This window comes from Mustela nigripes, chromosome 3 (assembly GCF_022355385.1).
Source record: "Mustela nigripes isolate SB6536 chromosome 3, MUSNIG.SB6536, whole genome shotgun sequence".
NCBI lineage: Eukaryota > Metazoa > Chordata > Mammalia > Carnivora > Mustelidae > Mustela > Mustela nigripes.
Genome location: NC_081559.1, coordinates 177,391,628 through 177,405,925, shown reverse-complemented (window position 1 = coordinate 177,405,925; position 14,298 = coordinate 177,391,628). Strand labels below are relative to the sequence as shown.

The 14,298-nt window shown below is 40.4% G+C and overlaps 1 protein-coding gene and 1 long non-coding RNA gene across 8 annotated transcripts in view; one reads left to right on the top strand and one right to left on the bottom strand.

Annotated features, from left to right (window-relative positions):
- TNFRSF11B (TNF receptor superfamily member 11b) overlaps positions 1-1,673 on the top strand; it is a 28,302-nt gene extending 26,629 nt beyond the window's left edge. The window contains exon 5 of the mRNA XM_059395078.1: positions 461-1,673. Within this exon, the coding sequence (XP_059251061.1) occupies positions 461-849 (389 nt within the window). The 3' untranslated portion in view covers positions 850-1,673. The remainder of the gene's footprint in view (positions 1-460) is intronic.
- The window catches only part of LOC132014254 (uncharacterized), a 268,817-nt gene that overhangs the window by 1,410 nt on the left and 253,109 nt on the right, over positions 1-14,298 (bottom strand). For all 7 annotated transcript variants that reach the window (XR_009403259.1, XR_009403258.1, XR_009403255.1 and 4 more), the window contains one exon: positions 516-633. This is a non-coding gene — a long non-coding RNA (uncharacterized LOC132014254). The remainder of the gene's footprint in view (positions 1-515; positions 634-14,298) is intronic.

Below are 14,298 nucleotides of genomic sequence, written 5' to 3'. Positions count from 1 at the left end.
AAGACCATTTGTCACACCTAACTCTTCAAATGGGTTGTATATCAGATATCCACTAATGAAAGTTCATATTACAAAATGGCTAAGTCGAATACTTTATTTCTATTTTTCTGAAATGTTATGGTTTTAATTTTTCCAATTTTTCTTAGAAAACTGAGAGTGATGTATCTATAGTTTTCTACTGTTCATTTCCAAAATTAGGGCTTTTCACAAAGCTCTGTTGGATGCCTACAATACATAAAGCACTTTACCCTTTCTAACATGAAATAATATTCAACTCAGGTCTCACAAAGATCTAGTATCCCTCAGCCTCCCCCTCCCTATAAAAAGGAAGGAGAAGATTATCCTTAAAATAAATTTATGAAATTCTGGGAGAACCTCCTTCTGCCTCATGGTTATTTTGTGGTGGTGGCTTTAGAATATATATTATGTGACTGTCTCTTCGGGCTTTTGCTTGATGCAGATATCGACCTGTGTGAAAACAGTGTACAGCGGCACATTGGACACGCAAACCTCACCTTCGAGCAGCTCCGCAGTTTGATGGAAAGCTTGCCGGGGAAGAAAGTCCCAGCAGAAGACATCGAGAAGACGTTGAAGGCATGCAAATCAAGCGAGCAGATTCTGAAGCTGCTCAGCCTGTGGAGAATAAAAAATGGCGACCAAGACACCCTGAAGGCCTTAATGCATGCACTGAAGCACTTGAAAACATACCACTTCCCCAAAGCTGTCACTCAGAGCCTGAAGAAGACCATCAGGTTCCTTCATAGCTTCACCATGTACAGATTATATCAGAAGCTGTTTTTAGAAATGATAGGGAACCAGGTCCAATCAGTCAAAATAAGCTGCTTATAACCGGAAATGGCCACTGGGCTATTTCTTCACAATGGACCAGATCCAATGAATGAGTAAACTGTTTCTCAGGCACTTGAGGGGGATGCAGTGATTTCTTTCTCATCACCAAGGACTAGATTTGCCCACAAGGCGCAAAAAGAAACAATGGTGTGGAGAAAGAACGAACATCTCCCCTAAAATTTCAATAAACCCCAAATAGTTTATCCAACTGATAGATCTGGTCTTGTATCTACTGACTATATTTTCTCTCATTACTGCTCACAGTAATTCAACTGGAAATAAGGAACGAGATCCATTGTGCCTTACTAAGTATGGGAATGTCTAACTTAAATAGCTTTGAGATTTCAGCTGTGCTAGAGGCTTTTATTAGAAAGCCATATTTTTTTTCTGTAAGAGTTACTAATATATCTGTAACACTATTACAGTATTTCTATTTATATTCATTCAGATATAAGGTTTGTACATATTATCATCCTAAAGGGAAGTCGTGTAAGACAAGTTTAGGAAGAAAAATATATATTCTGTTTATTATTTTGACAAATGAGAGATAAAATATATTTTTTAATGGAAAGTTTATAGCATCTCTTAATAGGTACTGCCATTCTTCCTGTGTGGAGTGTTTTTGTGATATACTTTTACTGTATAAGCTGTAATATCATTTTATAGAAAACGCATTATTTAGTCAATTGTTTAATGTTGGAAAGTGTATGAAATATAAATTATCTGAATATTAGATGCTCTGAGAAATTGAATGTACTTTATTTAAAAGATTCTATGTTTTTACTATCTAAACAACATCATTAAAGTTTTCAAGTTATTTTTCATTGGTTTTCCTCTTGCTTTTATTTGAAAGGGATGTTAATGGGTCTGAGCTTCCACGATTTTCCCTGTTCTTTTATCATTGGGGCCACCTGAGAAGTGTTAAAAATGCAGATTCCTGGACCAATTTATTGAGAAACTGAAGAGGAAGGCAGAAACTTGTATTCTTAATAAATTCCAAAGTAACTCTTACTACATTGAAATCGGAGAATTTCTGAAGTCAATCTTAGTATATAGGTCGTACAAACCAGTTACAACTACATGGCTAACACCGAGAGGCCAAACTAGAGGTTTTTTTGTTGTTTTTGGGGGGGATTTTTTGGTTGCAAGTAATGGAAACTGACACGATTTAGTTTAAGAAACTAATTGGAAGGGTGGTGTATTGGGTTTAATGATGAAGCTCCCCCAAAATATCTTCACATCATAACCTCTGAATGTTACCTTATTTAGAAAAAGGGGTTTTTGTAGATGTAATTAAGGATATCGAGATGAGGAAATCATCCTCGTGGGCCCTAAATCCAACGGCCCGTGTCTTTATAAGAGACACAGAAAGGGGAAAGACAGAGAAGATGTGCAGACAGAGGCAGCGATGGGAGTGATGAAGCCATAAGCCAAGGAACCCAAGGAAGACAACAAATTCGACCCCCGAGCCTCTGCAGGGAGTACAGCACTGCTGACAACTTGATCTTGGACTTCTGGCCTCCAGAGCTATGACAGAATTAGTATTTTTATTAATGTTTATTCATGGAAGAATTAATGTTTTCAGCCACTCAGTGTGTGGTAGTTTGCCACAACAACTACAGAAAACTGATACACGTTGTATCCAAGCCTCAGAAAGAACAGAATTAAAATAACTGTGGGCCCCTTGGGGACCAAAGTTCCTACACTTTCTCCTTAGTCTTTCATTCCTGTATCTTTCAGTTCCAAATTTACACTCCTGGGATAGAGACTCTGGTTGTCCAGAGTCTCAGATTGGGACGGGTGTAAGGACATGGCCAGTGTGGGTCTGTGTTTTTTAGTAGCAATTCCCAAAAGGGGGTTTTCATTGTGAACAGGGTCTATCCTCACCACCACCCCCACCAATCATGGGGTAGGCAACAAAGGTAAGACTATGACGTAGAGTATATATAACATTGGTGCTGATCAACCCTACCTGTGTGAAAACACATCAGTTATGGACATGCTGACAGAAGGGCAGCTCTGGTTAAATACCACACAAACTCCTAATACTGGGGAAATTAAAAGCTAAGGAGAATTCAAGAGGCTCAAACCCAGAGAATCAGAATCCCAACCTGGCAACACCTGAAGTGAAAAAAAAAAAAAAAAAAATTGTGGGAACTAAGGGCTAAGGGTATAGGGAGCAGAACAGGATTGACAAGAAGCCTTCTCCCCTTCAGAGGCTCCTGCTCTTCTACCAAAGTTCCTCTTTCCAGAAAACAAAATGGCCTCCTCCAACCAACTAGGCTGGAGAAACATTTGAAAACATCTGGAAGTTAATGGCATTGAGTGTAAATCACAGATGCCAATTTTACTGGCTTCCCTGGTTGCTACTTTGGGTTCACTCTGCCTCAACCTTCTCCTCCAAGGGAAATAGGGCATGTGACTATACGTCCATTTCTCTTTTTTAAAAAAAACTTATAATTTTAAAGCAACTTTAGATTCACAGCATCATTAAAAAGACAATGGGAAGTATCCCTAATGAGCTCTTTTGTAAAATGTGACTCAATTTCAGTCTTTCTGATGCTTTTTCATGAATAGACTGACGTTAAGGATCTGGGGGGAAGAGTATCATGTATGTTATGGCCCTTCTCACATCATATCAGGGGCCAGTGATATCAGCATGACTACTGGTGACATGAACCTTTGTAACTGAGTTAATGTCTACATAAGATGTGAAATATTGAAGCTCAACCCCCACGGGCCTTCCTTACTTACGGTCCTCCTGTTGTTCCAACATGATTTCTTAAAAAGACTAGCGTTTCTCTCTTTAATTGCTTTTGCATCTTTGCTAAGAGTAAGTTGATTATATTTGTGTGGGTCTATTTCTGGATTCTCTCTTCTGTTCCATTTATCTGTAAATCTGCCCTTCCACCAATACCACACTGTCTTAATTACTTCCACTTTATAGTAAAGCTGAAAATTATTTCTGAGGATTACTCTGTCACACGGGAGCATATTGGCTTTTTTTTGCCTTTTTTGTGTGTCTCATAATTTTTCTGTTAAAAGCCAAATGCGGGCACCTGGGTGGCTCAGTGGGTTAAAGCCTCTGCCTTTGGCTCAGGTCATAATTCCAGGGTCCTGGGATTGAACCCTATATACGGTTTCTGCTCAGTGGGGGATCTGCTTCCTCCTCTCTCTCTGCCTGCCTCTCTGCCTGCTTGTGATCTCTCTCTGTCAAATAAGTAAATAAAATCTTTAAAAAAAAAAAAAAGCCAAATGCATTGAGTAGGTCAGTAGAGACAGGTGAATAGTTTATATACCTGGATAGGTCATGACTTTCCTTCTGCTAGAATTGTAATGGAAGGATTTGCATTAATCCAATTAGTTCCTCACTAATTCCGCCAACTTCTTTTTCCCTTTCTTCCTTCCTTTCCCATCCTCCCTCCTTTCTTTCCTTCCTTCCTTCTTTTTCTTTCTTTCTTTTTTTTTTTTTTAAAGATTTATTTATTTGACAGAGAGAGATCACAAGTAGGCAGAGAGGCAGGCAGAGAGAGAGGAGGAAGCAGGCTCCCTGCTGAGTAGAGAGCCTGATGCGGGGACTGATTCCAGGACTCCGAGATCATAACCTGAGCCTAAGGCAGAGGCCTTAACCCACTGAACCACCCAGGTGCCCCTTCTTTCTTTCTTTCTCTCTCTCCCCTTTCCCCTCCCCTCCCCTCCTCTCCTCCCCTCTCCTCTACTCTTCTCTCTTCTTTTCTTTTTGCAATAGTTATACTCAGTGCATCAGAAATTTCAAATTCCTATAGAAAGCTTGTTTTTAGGGGGGTGGATGTGTATCAGAGCAATGTCTACATGAGTTTTAGATCTTCCCCTTGAGCTACTCTTCAAAAAGCTTCTGTCTACACATTCTTGTTCCTTTCCCATCCTTTGTCCAATGGCATTTTGCTGTTACTTGTCACTTGAAGTCTGCCAGTTGTGGGTTCAGCCCTTAATCTTGACCCTTGCCCCAAGAACAGACTTTTCCCACCTTCCGTTCCCTTTCTTCAGCTGTAATGAGTGCTCACCAATGTTCTAAAGCCAGTGGGTTTTCCTTTTCCCCTGCTACATTAATGTTTTTATTCTTCTGGGTGAGGGGTCTTACCCCCACTGCAGGACTACTGCCCCTCCCTCCAAGATCTTGCAGTTCTTTCTGGTCTATTCTGTGAGTACTCAATAGACTTCATGGAGAAAGAACCTGCAAAAGCATTGGAGGAGATCATCAAGTGGACGTGATCACTGGTTGACCTGAGAGCTTGAACATACAATCAGAGGCTCCTCACCTAGTCTCCTGTCCTTGGAACATAAGTTCTTCCCACCATTCCCATGGTGGGAGCCATTTCTAGGATGTAGCTCCAAGACAACAAAGTGTTATTGGGAACTTATTAACTCAATACATGACAGTACCCTGCTACAGTCTCCTAAACTTTAAGAATCTGGCAGGCAGGTGCAGAGATCTACTCATCTCGCAGCTGCCCAAGATAAGCCTTGTATGTAATTCCCTTGCTTATTAAGATTGCTGCCTACCACTTAGAGTGGTCTGTGTCTTTCTTCAGTCTCCCCTTGCCCTCTGAATATGGGACTAATTTCAAATTTTATCTGAGAAGCTGCCAAGGTTGCAAAGCAACAGAAAGGGTGCAAACTCTCTTAAGATTTTGGGTCAGTTATTTGCTCTGTGTCAGGTCTCTAATGAGTGTTTGCTTGTTTGCTTGTTTTAAATTAAGACTTTTTTAAGAGTTTGGGGTTCACAGAAGACTTGAAGGGAAGGTACAGAGATTTCCCACATACTTCCTGCCCCTGCACATGCATAGCCTCCTTTACTCTCAACATCCCCCACCCCAGCTGAGCATTTGTTACATCTGATGAACCTACACGAACACATCAATATCACCCAAAGTCTACAGTCACATTAGGGTTCAATCTTGGTACTACATACCCAATCAGGTTTTTTTTTTTCTTTTATAAAGTCATGAAGGTGAATTTAGTTTGTTTTTGTCATAGGTTGGAGAATATCACCAATTCAAGTTCTCTGCATTATTCCCAGGAGGAAATTAGAACCTGGTCAATTCTGTTGTTTCAAAACTTGGTGTGAAAGACTGGATGGGAGTTAAAACTATCTTCATGATCCAGACCAACTGTGTCCTCTTGTTCATCCTGAATCTTACACAAGATGTGAAGTATTTTTGATGGATTCGTTTTATGGACTAAAGAATACAGACCAAGAAATAATTTTGAAATCCTTATTCCAGACCAGTTATATGAAATATTCCAAGAAGTTTTTACTTATTAACTATGATCATTCCATTCTACCTATTTTGTTAGGCATCTTACTCAACAGACTACTTTCAGTATTTTATGCATATATTGAAAATCTAATTTGTTCCATTGAAAATAATACTTTTGAGTGCCAAATTTTAGTACTAAATAAAGTACACTTTATACCCAGTTCTAAACAAGAGATATAGTAGCATTCTATCATTACTACTAGGAACATAGTCTTGGGTTGTTCTAGTTTGCTATTTGTGAAACTACCCCTGTCAAACACAAAGGTGTTTATGCTCAGTTATAGAAATAGGTGTGAGAGAAAGGGAGAGCTCTGAGAACAGAAAACTCTATGCTCTTCTTTGCCAATGCAGGGACCGACAGCTCTAGGAGTAGCTCCTTTTCAAAACGCTTAACACCTTTGGAGATGTTTCCTATACTGATGTCCAAACTCAGTCTTTGAGGGACATACTTTTATCATTATCTTCTCTTGATCAAAGTTCAAAACAGTGGCTTCTATCCCTTTAATTAGTGTAATTATGACTGTTGATATTGGATATATTGGATAATTCTTTGACTTTCTTGCTGTTATTTTCTAAATTTCTTTCTCCTCAAATCTAGGAAACTATAAAACAGGGATTTAACACTAATAATAACAAGCAGAAATTACCCCTGCAACTGAGTTTAAATACATCTGTCCTGAAGATGGCTAGAATCCATTTGGAGAGACAGGATGTACACAAGGCTGAGTAATCGCTAATATCAGACAGTCTATACTTAGTACCAATCGAATCGCATAAACATGGTACATTCGTCAACTGTCATCTCTGAAGCCCAGGGCAGGCCAAGAAGCAATAACTTCGGCTAGGTCTTATAGGCACATCTAGGCCGAGAGAATGAGGTGGGATGTAGATATAAAGAATTGTATTGGAAAAGCCATGAAGGCAAAAATGTACATAACATGTTGAGGAAGCATTGCCTAGACTGATGTAGTTTATACAAAAATTTAGAGTACTATAAAATAAGCTCAATGAAGTTTATTAGTAACACCCTGTAAGTTGTGAAACTAACTGCTTTATCTACCTAGAACTCTTCAGTTTAGTCTGGTAATTACCTCCTTCTTTTAGGTAACTGCTCTCTCCCACCCAGCCCAACTCAACCACCTTGTTCCAATGGGGCTTGGCAATAACAGCCTCTCTTTCTGTACACCCAGCTCTTCCTTTCGCTACCCCCAAGGCATTCAGTGAAAGATTTTCCTTAGGATGTGTGCATTTGGAATCACTTCAAGAAAATTTTTTGACATCCAATGAAAATCTATAAAAGTTTGAGCCTGGGGCACCTGGGTGGCTCAGTGGGTTAAGCCTCTGCCTTTGGCTCAGGTCATGGTCCCAGGGTCCTCAGATTGAGCCCCACATCAGGCTCTCTGCTCAGCAGGGAGCCTGCTTCCCTTCCTCTCTATGCCTCCCTCTCTACTTGTGATCTCTGTCAAATAAATAAATAAAATCTTAAAAAAAAAAAAGTTTCAGCCTAAAGTTGTCAAAGGCCACAGAGAAAGGGAAGTATCAGAGAGAATAAGGAGGAAGAGACAAGCAAAGAATCCCGATGATGTTCAAGCCCCTGGTTCTAGCAACTTCTTTTGTTCCTGTCATTTGGTTTTGTGAACCATTGACTTTCTCTTCTCCTCCAAGCCAATTTCTGTAACCTGGAGTCCTGACTAAGAGAGAGTAAATAAGAGGTCTTTGCATGTCAGACAAAGGTGTTTGGATTTGAGGAGCTAACTGTGATGATTGTGAGGTTCTAGCCATCTGAGAATCTTTAATTTTATAAAATTTACCTATGACCACAACAGAAACCATTGAAGTTTTAAGAAAGGTATTGATGTCTGCAAAGTAGAATTTCAAGATTATTCTGGCAGGAGTATCTAGAATGGATTGGAGCGGAAATAGGTTAGAGATTATTAAATGAGAAGAGTTGACTACTAGAATAGTTCAGCCATGAGGTAAATGGCTGAGGTAAATATGCAACTCAGACTGCAGGTGGGCCCAGAGTGGAAAGGAAATGTCACAGTAAAGAACCGTTAATCTTTCCAGGAGAGTCATCAGAGAAGGAGCACCATCACTGGGCATTTGGTTATGACTAATGGATTGAGATTCCTGTCTTTTTCCAAATATTTAATACAAAGTAAGTCTCCCATTTCCTTGGGTTTTCTTGAGTCTTTTCCCAGGGAAATCCACCTCATCTTCTGAGACACAAAAGCTTAAGTCATATTTCCACAAAAATCCTTCTAACTAAAACAAAGACATCTTCCAAATTGACATTTCAATAGTAATTTTGGTTTTTCATGACTCACTGACTTCAGGCAAGAGGAGGTAAACAGGACAGATCATGCATAAAACCTGTGTCATTCTCATGGAATCATAGGTTCCTGAGAGACAACATGAGGTCATCTATTCGTCTCTCTTGCCTTCTTGGTTCAGCCATTCCTAAACTAACCTGGAGAGTGATGACCTCGGATTCAAGCGTTTTTAAACTATCTCATTGCTATACTGATGCCCCCAACACACACACATGCGAGCATTCATGCATACATGTAAACACAAGCAAAGCACACATGTGAACATACACCACGTACATGCACATGTATGCACACACGTGCATACTTGTGTACACACACACACACACACACACACACACACACACAGCCAACGGAACCCAATTTCAGGATTTAATAGCTCTCACTCTGTCATTGAGATTGGGCAAAAATGGTTTCTTTAATAGAAACTCTTACTTTCCTGGAATTTTTGAGCACATGGCCTTTGTAGATTGTTCCAACCTAGTGTTTACCAAACTTACCTAATCACAAGTATCACTTGGGATTGTTTGTTCAAACTGTACATTCCCTAGCATCCTCCCTAGGTCAGGGCTTGGGTGTTAGAATTCTTATTGGGCAACTTTGGGAAATATTATTATATCTAATCCTTGAGGACCAAATGAGGCTGCATTAAATTGCACAGCTGCTATCAGATCTCAGAGCTTCTCAGTACTATCAAGAGTCCTGTTTAACTTTGTGCTTCTCTTAACAAAGACGGGAAACCCCCAGCTTTCTCTCTTGGAGTGCGTTTAATCCCACTGTGCATGTATCAGTCATTGCATTTAGCACCTGACAATTTGTCTCCCTTGATGCTGATGTTATGCTAATAATATCAACAGAAATAATAATCATCATTATAATTTATTAAATGGTTTTCTGTTAGATCTGGGTCCATTTAGGTTCTTAGAAAACAATGTTGTATGAAGGCAAAACCTAGGAAATCACCAATTCCTCTGATTTGCCATTGTTTCTACGCTGACCCTGGTACTCAGAGTAAAGGCTGTTTATTGAGAACTTGCATGGAACAAAGCCCTACCCTTAAGACCATTACAGACATCATCTCATTAAATCCCGAACAACCCAGTAATCAAATCATCATCATTTTTCTAAAAGCCAGCAGCCTTCAGCTTCTTTCCCCTGACATCTACCATTCTTTTATCCAGGACTTCTATTATTATACAGTGCTTGCACTGGATGTAATATCTGCCTGATGTAGTCACAGCTGTCTCGAGTCTTATACTTCCTTCCAATGATCTATCCCAGTTACATCTCTGGATTTAAGCTGGAGAAACCCAACATCACTCCTGGGAAAGAAAGACAGCAAGAGTCAAGAAGGCCGGGGACGCGGGTTGGGGATAAACCCACAATTTTGAAAAACAGAAATCCTCTAGCCAGGAATCCAAGAGTAATGGTTTTGCATGGAAAACTCCATCTGTTTTTTGTGGGATCTGGATCACATTTTCCCCTCCAGCCACGAGAACATGCCACTCAAAAGGACCTGCCTTGGATGGTGACAAGATGTACTCTGCCATTAGGCACTCGTGGCAAGGAACGCATCCAGGATTTGCTTACTAAGAGGGGATGGCAAAAGAAGTAAGCTTTGCTAACGCCTCCAGAATAAATTTCTGTTTAAACCCCAACCTTGGAGTTGAGACTGGGTATAAAAAAAAACTTAAAGCCAACAGACCGGCACTTGGGTGTAGCTGGCATAGTCTCTTTTCCGAATTATTTGAAAATATGCTCTGTTGACTAAGCCACATTTAAAGAATAGGGAATGTCATAACAAAGTTTCTAGAAAAAAATAAATGTGACGGGGTCTGGGAATAAAAGAAAAATAAGAGCAGATTCTACCTCAGAAATAAGGAGCCATCTTTCCCACACAGGTTAATAAGTCTTCCCCAAAGGAAAAAAGGATTAGGGGTGAGACACACCTCATTTTAAATCCCATCTCTTCTTCTAAATAGTGTGATTGCTTTGGGACTCAGCCTTCCTGTCTGCACAATTGACAGAATAAAACCTCAGAAGCTTATCTGGTCATCCCACATAAGTTTCTATCCCAGCACCTGGCATAGTAAACAAGTGTTTTTTGTTTTTTAAACGTATTCTTCACAAGAGATGAATTCACAGGAGGGATGACACCCAACCATTTTGTGGGATCACCAGAGGGAAATGAAAAACAGCGTTCCTCTAGGAAAGTCTGCTGGTTATTTGGTGCAGAAATGTAACCACTTCACCACAAAATGGAAGAGAGGCAAGTCAGGAGGAGTCTGTTGAGGGGACAAGGAGGCATCCACAGGCCTGGCTTTCATTCTGGGCCCCAGATATGCTGGATATCCCTGGGCAAGTGACTGAAGCTTAAATGTGCCCATAGTAATGGCGCCATTCAGAGCACAGACACCGGACACCTGCGGCCAAGATGGGTTTTAACACATGTGGCAGCAAGCTGTTCTGGCATCGTAGTGACAGCAGATACAGGCATTGAATGGGTGTCCTCCCTTCCCCAGAGCAGACGTTGTGAATTTTTCAATTATAGTAAGACCCTCTTTAAGATGAAGCTCTCTAACAGCCACTGACGGTTGAGAAGTTGAGTCAGCATATCCCCCCCGAGGTCACATAGTTCACTGCGTGTTCACTGAAGCCACGTCAATCACTTTGACAACTTCTTGATGATCGGGATAAAAGAAAATCTTGCTCAGAAAGAACCATTCCAATTGGAAATAATCCTAAAGGACAGCTGGAAATTATAGTCACTGAACACCTGTCACGTGCCAAGATCTTAGATTTTTATGTTCATTCTCTTAACAGCTGTACAAATTAGGTCTTAATATTTCCATTTTAAAGATAAAGGGCTATGGCCCAAAGAGAATGAGTTACATACCCACCATTTCATTGCAAGTGAGTAACAGAAACTCCATTTTGTCTTTTAGACCCCAATATTTCATTCTATCCTTCGGACACAAAGCCATTGGAGAGGTCAGAATGGTCAAAGAAGAATCATGGTGTGAGTACTTTAATGTTATATTTAATGATCTCAGCATTCACTTTTGGCCTTAGTATTGAGGGGAAACCACATATTTTGTTTCTATCACAGGTGGGTGAACAGAAATCCAATTCTGACAGACTCCTAGGTTAAGGGTAAAGTCCTCTACAAGACTGCCTCCATTTCAGAGGTTAGCCACCAGCCACAAATCTCAGGACTATTCAGGCCATGGAAGCTTCTGGAAGACTGGCTATAAAAAAGGGGTTCCCCATGTCCCCAGATTTGATGACTTGCTGGAATGACTCTCAGAACTCAGGAAAGCACCATATTTATGATTATATTTTTTTTAATAAGGGATACTCCTAGGGTTAAGATCTGGGAGGGTTCCAGATATGGAGCTTCTGGGCCCTTTCCTGGATGAATCAGACAAATCACCCTCCCAGCACACCAATGAGATGTTTACTAACCAGAAAGCTCCACTGTTTGGAGTTTTTATTGGGGTTTCATTGCATGACCATGACTGATTAAACTCAATTTCCACCCATCCTCCATTCTACAGATGCCAAGCAACTCTCTCATCACCTTGGGTGGTCTTTCTTGGACCAGCCCTGACACTAAAAGTATCCAGGGGCCTGCCTTGAGCCATTTTATTAGCATAAAAATGATATTCTTTATCACTTGGGATTGTCCAAGGATTAGCGTCTCCCTCCCAAGAACAAAGGCCAATCAAATTCTTTATTAAACACCATTGCTCTATCCGATCCCACTCCCCAAATTTGTTCTGTTTTTCTTGCACCTTCAGTTTTGTCAAGGGCACTGCCAACCACTCTTTCAGTCTGCCACAGCTGAAAACCTGGAGCTGTCTTTGACTCTGTTTTTCCTTTGCCCTTCTCAAGTAGCGTGATTTCCCTTGGGTTGATTTTCCTCTCCAGGTTTCCTGGATTCCTCCTGTCTTCTCAACTCCTACAACCACCACACCACCGCCATTCAGAATTCAAACTCTCAGGAGCCTAAGTTGTTGTGGAACTTCTTGACTCATCTGTCTACCCCTACCTTCATTTACTTCAATCCTTCTTCACACAACTATCAGATCAATCTTCCTTAAACATCCAACTAATCATAGATGATTTGTTCCTCTAAGTAGCTTGAATGAGAATCTGTTTTCTCTGTGGTATAAGATCCCCTGTGACATTATGCTTCCTTGCCTTTTTCTCAAAGGCGAGATCAGAAAAACCACTATTGTCTTAAGGAAAAGTACACAGTATGAGAATGAGCACTGATTGAGTCAAAAGGTTTGGGTTTGAATCCTGGCTCAAGTGCAAGCTATAGATGTGAGGTGTACAGTACATAGAGAACTAGACACAGAAAATTGTATCTGCGGCTAAATGGGTATTTTTCACACTCACCACATGTTTCTCCAAACCCTTCCTTTTTAAGGCACGATGATAATTTCATAATTAGCTGAAATAAATTACCACAAACAGGGGGTTAAACCATATGAGTTAATTTTCTTATGATTTTGGAGGTCAGAAGCCCAGAATGAGTTTCACTAGACTAAATGCAAAATACTGGCAAGGCTGTTTTCATCCTAGATGCTCTGCGGTAGCACTTGTTTCCTTATCTTTTCCAGCTGGAGGGTACCTGCATTTCTTAAGTCTGTTCTCCATCTTCAAAGCCAGCTAAATTGGGCCAAGTCTTTCTCATGCTACCATCTCTCTGGTTCTCCTTCCTCTGCCTGTTTCTTCCGCAGTTAAGGACCCAAATGATTATAGAGGGTCTACAGGCCAACGCCCCATTTTAACATCAGCTAATTAACATCCTTAACATATTCATTCCCTTACTTCCTCTCTGTCCTATAAAGTAACATATTCAGAGGTCCTTGAGATTAGGAAATGGGCATCTTTCGGAAGGGGAGGGCATTATTCCATCTCATGCCAAGTTCAGGTGAAGTATTACCTAGGAAGCTTATCTGCAGACCTCTCATTTGTATCTCTTTCTTTCTTCTAATTCAGTAGTTTTTAATTTTGTCACCTGTAACACTAAAAATTACTGATGTCTGTGTCCCATTCTTGAGACTGGTGGGTTTAATTGTCCCAAGGTGTGACCTGAGTGAAGGATGTTTTTGCAAAGCTCTCTCAGTGCTTCTAATATGCAGCCGAGGTTGAGAACCAGTGCTCCAGCAAATGTCTGTTTTCATCTTATCTGTCAATGTAGAGAGGAGGTATCCCATGATAATTAAAAGGAAGACTGCAAAATGCCTGTATTCATACCTCTTGGCTCCACTTCTAATGAGTGGTCAAACCTTGAGCTGTGTAAGTCATCCTTTGGTGCCCTGTTTCTTCCTTATTCCTATATGAAGGCCTCCTAACTTTGTTGAGAAGGTTGAATGACATAATGTATATTAAAGTGTTTAGGGTAGCACATGCCTTATCTTGGAAACTCACCTAGAAGCTCTGCCTGGGCATAACCAACTGCTCTTTCTGTGGTTCTCAAAAAATAGTTGTTATTTGACGGATAGAAAACAAGCAAGTGTGTCCAAACCACATAATTGCAGGTCTTTGAGCCATAAATCTTCTTGAAGTTTATTTTTAGAATAGTTTTGTCATATCTTTACTCTCCAAATATCTTCAACCAGTGTAAGCTCATGCACATTAGAACTTTTTCAAAGCTTTTTGAAGTATCAGGCCCAGGGTTCAGCTCCCCACTCCTCCCTGAGATCTTAACTCAACTGGAGTCCAGTTGAGCCCAGGCATCAGTATTTTTTAGCCCTTTGGGTGATTGTAATACAGAGCAAGGGATTCCAATCTCAGACCTAGACTGG